The 6497-nt window shown below is 49.3% G+C and overlaps 1 protein-coding gene across 1 annotated transcript; it reads right to left on the bottom strand.

The window, feature by feature from the left end:
* Window positions 1-27: 27 nt before the first annotated feature.
* Window positions 28-5755, bottom strand: LOC115384388 (heat shock factor protein 1-like; the record flags this gene model as incomplete). Its single annotated transcript, XM_030086638.1, has 5 exons — window positions 5371-5755; window positions 843-951; window positions 627-763; window positions 426-550; window positions 28-341 (listed from the first exon to the last, which is right to left on the bottom strand). Coding segments are annotated over exons 1-5 (823 nt in total), but the record flags the coding sequence as incomplete, so codon positions are not given.
* Between the last annotated feature and the right edge of the window lie 742 nt (window positions 5756-6497).

Raw genomic sequence — 6497 nt, 5'->3', positions numbered from 1 at the left:
GACTGAGGGTTCTACTGAGGGTTCTACTGGGGTTCTCCTGAGGGTTCCACTGAGGGTTCCACTGGGGTTCTACTGAGGGTTCTACTGAGGGTTCTACTGGGGGTTCCACTGAGGGTTCCACTGGGGGTTCCACTGGGGGTTCTCCTGAGGGTTCCACTGAGGGTTCCACTGAGGGTTCTCCTGAGGGTTCTCCTGAGGGTTCTACTGAGGGTTCTCCTGAGGGTTCTCCTGAGGGTTCTACTGAGGGTTCCACTGAGGGTTCTACCTTGTTGACGACCTTCTGCTGCTGTGTGTGCTTCTGCCTCAGGAGGGCCACTTCTCTCCACAGAGCCTCGTTCTCACTGCAACACACAGTCCAGAGGAGGGTCACTGCCTCTGGTTCTGGCGGACGTTCCCCGGGTCGTGGATCGGGTTCCGGTTCTTACTGTTTCATGGCGACGATCCTGAAGTCGATGCTCTCCTGTTTTCCCTTCATCAGCTGGACGTCAGTCAGGATTTTGTTGATTTCTTCTCCGGTGAACTTTGTTTCCTCCTGACGCACGGCTGGAACCTGGACCAATCAGAGCAGAGACACCGTCGCCACGGTGACAGGCTGAGTGTGTGCGTGTGTGAGTGCGCGTGTTTACGTTAGTGACTTTGCGTTTGATCTTCTCCAGCAGCTCTTCGTGTCCTCTGATGAAGAAGCTGTGCTGGAACTCGGTGTCGTCGCGCTCCGGCTTGACGAGGCCGCCCTGCTCGATGTGCACCACCTTCCTGAAGCCGTCTGCACACAGGGCGGGGCTGGAGTGAGTCCTGGGGTTACCGTGGTTACCGGAGACGGCGGGACGCCGCCTGCTACTCACACATGTTGAGCTGGCGGATGAAGCTGGCCATGTTGTTGTGCTTGAAGAACTTTGGAAGAACTTCTTTGGAGAAGCGACCCTGATCGAACACATGGAAACTGGCTCCACTCTGTCACACGACACAGACACACTGTCAACAACAACAACAACAACAACAACAACAACAACAACAACATGCTGGGGATGGTTCTGAGTGGACCCATGTTCCTCTAAGGTTCTTGTCTTTTGGAGGGATTTAAGGAGCTTCCCTCTGGGATCAATCAGACATTTCTTTTCTATGGAATGTTTGAGTGAAGTCTACATGAGGAGCTGAGAGAGAATCTGACAGGACAGGCGACCAACAGCCGGTTCCACAACAACGTTCCAGCTGAAGATCAGCAGGACTGCAGCTCTGACAGGACAGGCGACCAACAGCCGGTTCCACAACAACGTTCCAGCTGAAGATCAGCAGGACTGCAGCTCTTCACTCGCTGCTCTGGCTGGAAAGCTGGCTCTGTCCGTTCTTCGTCTCCAGCAGCTTCCATCAGTCCATCAGCGGGACGGAGCGTTCTGCTTCCTGTCAGGCAGAGCCACTCGTTATCCGTCAGTTACTAGGGGTGCAACGGTTTACGGTTTAAAACCGAACCGTACGGTGCGCCCTGCACGGCTCAATTCGCCTTTATGAAGCGCGCTTTTTCGGTCTTACAATGAACTCATGTCTAGCAGCTGCGGGACGCACTCAGCGCCGGCTCTCCGGCTCTGCAGACAGCCCTCCTCACCCAACTCTGTACAAACCCCGCCCCGCTAGTTAATATGCAATCGCTCAAGCAGCGACTGTGCAATGGGAGGCGAGCACATGGCCGAGTGGGCGGAGTCTCCCACTGAGGAGGAAGCTGGGCTCAGTGTCACACACTGAGACAGGAAGGAGAAAAACAAAAGAAAAGTTATGGCGAGCGGAGGAGAACCGGAGTCTGAAGAAGCACCGACTTCCTTCAGATCTGCGGTACGGGGACATTTCGTTTTCCCTGTGGATTAGAAGGACGAGGGTTTACTGTCGCCACGGCCCGACCAGCTCGGTCCCAAGTAACTGAAAGAAATTACCGGTAAATTTGTCTGGTGCGCCGCCGCTGTGGAACCGGGACAAACCACACACAAGCCTGTCACATTCCTGTCAATCAAAAAGGGAAGGGGCGGGGCTAAAATAGCGCAACAACCAATGAAAACAAGTATTGTTGTCACGTGAGTCTGCTGCTAAGTGCAGCACAGAAGTGACCATAAATCCATCAGTTTTCAACGTCTGATGGAGTTTCTAATAAACATCACACATGGAGCACACACAGACACACACAGGATGAAATGAAGTCATAAACTCTTCAGACTGAGATTTCTATTGAGAGAATTGGTTTAAGGATGTATATTGTACTTGATAGCTGTTGATATTATGGTTGTATGACTCTGATCAGCATTACTGTGATATTGTACTGTTATATCTGTTATTATCACGTTATTATCACAATTAGTATAATATTTTTGTTATATTTCAATTTCATAATTGCTATTATGACTATTTCTGCCATTGTTACCTTTTAATCATCAGAGTATTGCTGTTTCCATATTAATTATGTTGTATTTTATTTTGATAACCTAACCTCACCCTGATGACATGTATCAGCCAAATAACCCTTCAGACTAAGAGGTGTTGTCATCATTCAGTTTTCTTAAAAGCAAAATAAAAGGAATCTTTTGGAAAGTCAAACTTCTTGTTTTTTTAATGCGAAGCACGAACCGAACCGTACTGAACCGAACCTGAACCGAACCTGAACCGAACCTGAACCGAACCTGAACCGAACCTGAACCGAACCTGAACCGAACCTGAACCGAACCCGAACCGAACCTGAACCGAACCTGAACCGAACCGAACCGAACCTGAACCCGAACCTGAACCGAACCGAACCCGAACTGAACCTGAACCCGGACCGAAACCGAACCGAACCCGAACCCGAACCAAAACCAAACTGAAACCGTAATCCTGAAACCGAGGTACAAACCGAACGGTGGGTTAACTGAACCGTTGCACCCCTATCAGTTACCCACTAGTTACTCAACAGTTATCCACCAGTTATCCACCAGTTATCCACTAGTTACCCAACAGTTATTCACTAGTTATCCACCAGTTATCCACTAGTTACCCAACAGTTATTCACTAGTTATCCACCAGTTATCCACTAGTTACCCACCAGTTATCCACACTAGTTATCCACCAGTTATCCACCAGTTATCCACTAGTTATCCACCAGTTATCCACTAGTTACCCAACAGTTATTCACTAGTTACCCACCAGTTATCCATTAGTTATCCACCAGTTATCCACTAGTTACCCACCAGTTATCCACTAGTTATCCACCAGTTATCCACCAGTTATCCACTAGTTATCCACCAGTTATCCACTAGTTACCCAACAGTTATTCACTAGTTACCCACCAGTTATCCAGTTATCCATTAGTTATCCACCAGTTATCCACTAGTTACCCACCAGTTATCCATTAGTTATCCACTAGTTATCCACCAGTTACCCACCAGTTATCCACTAGTTACCCAACAGTTATTCACTAGTTATCCACCAGTTATCCATTAGTTATCCACTAGTTATCCACCAGTTATCCACTAGTTATCCACCAGTTACCCAGTTACCCACCAGTTACCCACTAGTTATTCACCAGTTACCCACTAGTTATCCACCAGTTACCCAATAGTTATCCACAGTTATCCACCAGTTACCCACTAGTCACCCAATAGTTATCCACTAGCTATCCACCAGTTACCCAATAGTTATCCGCCAGTTACCCAATAGTTATCCACTAGTTATCCACCAGTTATCCACTAGTTATCCACCAGTTACCCAGTTACTCACCAGTTACCCACTAGTTATCCACCAGTTACCCAATAGTTACCCACTAGTTATCCATCAGTTACCCACTAGTTATCCACCAGTTACCCAATAGTTATCCACTAGTTATCCACAGTTATCCATTAGTTATCCACAGTTATCCACTAGTTACCCACTAGTCACCCAATAGTTATCCACCAGTTACCCAGTTACCCACCAGTTACCCACCAGTTACCCACTAGTTATCCACCAGTTACCCAATAGTTATTCACTAGTTATCCACCAGTCATCCATTAGTTATCCACCAGTTATCAACTAGTTACCCACCAGTTGTCCACTAGTTATCCACCAGTTATACACTAGTTACCCACCAGTTGTCCACTAGTTATCCACCAGTTACCCAATAGTTATCCACTAGTTATCCACCAGTTATCCATTAGTTATCCACCAGTTATCCACTAGTTACCCACTAGTCACCCAATAGTTATCCACTAGTTAACCACCAGTTACCCAATAGTTATCCGCCAGTTATCCAATAGTTATCCACTAGTTATCCACCAGTTATCCACTAGTTATCCACCAGTTACCCATTTACCCACCAGTTACCCACTAGTTACCTACCAGTTACCCACTAGTTATCCACCAGTTACCCAATAGTTATCCGCCAGTTACCCAATAGTTATCCACTAGTTATCCACCAGTTATCCACTAGTTATCCACCAGTTACCCATTTACCCACCAGTTACCCACTAGTTACCTACCAGTTACCCACTAGTTATCCACCAGTTACCCAATAGTTATTCACTAGTTATCCACCAGTCATCCATTAGTTATCCACCAGTTATCCACTAGTTATCCACCAGTCATCCATTAGTTATCCACCAGTTATCCACTAGTTACCCACCAGTTGTCCACTAGTTACCCAACAGTCACCCAATAGTTATCCAGTAGTTATCCACCAGTTACCCAATAGTTATCCGCCAGTTATCCAATAGTTATCCACTAGTTATCCACCAGTTATCCACTAGTTATCCACCAGTTACCCATTTACCCACCAGTTACCCACTAGTTACCTACCAGTTACCCACTAGTTATCCACCAGTTACCCAATAGTTATCCGCCAGTTACCCAATAGTTATCCACTAGTTATCCACCAGTTATCCACTAGTTATCCACCAGTTACCCACTAGTTACCCACTAGTTACCCACCAGTTACCCACTAGTTATCCACCAGTTACCCACTAGTTATCCACCAGTCATCCATTAGTTATCCACCAGTTATCCACTAGTTATCCACCAGTTACCCAATAGTTATCCACCAGTTATCCACTAGTTATCCACCAGTCATCCATTAGTTATCCACCAGTTATCCACTAGTTACCCACCAGTTGTCCACTAGTTACCCAACAGTCACCCAATAGTTATCCAGTAGTTATCCCACCAGTTACCCAATAGTTATCCGCCAGTTACCCACTAGTTACCCACTAGTTTCTACCAGTTTTCCTCCAGTTAGCGCTGAGCTGCGCAGGTCCGGCGGTAATCCTCCGGCCCCCACACTGCCAGCACCCCTGCTACTCAGACCGTCTGTCTGGTCTGGCCCGGAGCGGCGCAGCTCGCCTCTGTTTAAACACTACTCAGCTGTCAACCCGAGCTAACAGTTACCGGGCTCCAGCAGATCAGCGGGTCCGTTTCCGGGTCCTCCACCAGGGTCCAGAGCTTGGTGAGGAAGGCCGGGACGCTGCCTCCGCTCGGCGGCTGTCCCGCGGCCAGCAGCTGCTGTCCTCCTGCCAGGAACTCCATCACAGCGGCGCCCCGCTGCTAATCCCTGCTAACGATGCTAACAGCTAGCCCCGCAAAGCGCTCCAAACTGCCGACTGCCGACTGGCCCGGGCCCGTCAGCCGAGATCCGGGTCTCTGCGGGTCTCTGCGGGTGTCGGAGGGTCTGTGCGGGTTCAGAAAACTTTGTCCAAACACACCCCAACACACACACAAAGAAAAGGAAAACTCAGAAACTGCAAACAAACAAAGTACGTAATCCCCCTCTGGCGCAGCGTGATGACGTAGCACAAACATAACGCAGACGTTTTGTCGCTCCGTGACGTCACGGGACAGGAATTGGTTTTAAGTCCAGATTAATTCTGACAACAGTCGGAAGGGTGTCCACGAAGTCTGTCTAGGATTTCATGAACAGCCTTAAAAAGCATAATGAGAAAAGAAATAAAACAATCCGCACACACAGTACAGTAAGGGGCCTTGGGCTGGAGCGCCCCCCAGTGGACTCCTGTCCTCATGTCAGCTGGTGAGGACAGCGCCGGAGACCCCGTCAGGACCGCTGGACAGACCACCTGCTCCCAATCAGGACCAGACCCGTCGCCAGACATTCGTCTCAGGGGGGGGATATCAAGTGTATGGGGGGCACGAATGCGCGTTCAGAGCGGGGGGGGGGGGGGGGGGGGGGGGGGGGTGGAGGTGAGCTCCTCTCTGAGCTCCTCCCACCTCCACCCTCATTCCAGCTCCTCCCACCTCCACCCTCATCCCCGCTCTTGTCTCCACCTTTACTTTCAGAGGTTCTTCTGCTGTGACGGAGAGACAGTCCCATGTCTCCTCTTGTCATGGGGACAGAAGGTGGCCGTGACCTCTGACCTCCACAGTGAAGCTGGACATCCTGAGCACGGACAGTGTTCTGTCCACTCGTCCTTTCTGGGGGCCAGAAATCCCAGACATGTCCAGGATGAGTTGTGGTCTCTCCCAGTGTCCCTGAATGGACCGGTCTCCGTGTCCACTGTCCT

This window comes from Salarias fasciatus, unplaced genomic scaffold (genome assembly GCF_902148845.1).
Source record: "Salarias fasciatus unplaced genomic scaffold, fSalaFa1.1, whole genome shotgun sequence".
NCBI lineage: Eukaryota > Metazoa > Chordata > Actinopteri > Blenniiformes > Blenniidae > Salarias > Salarias fasciatus.
This window is presented reverse-complemented; position numbering and strand designations above follow the sequence as displayed.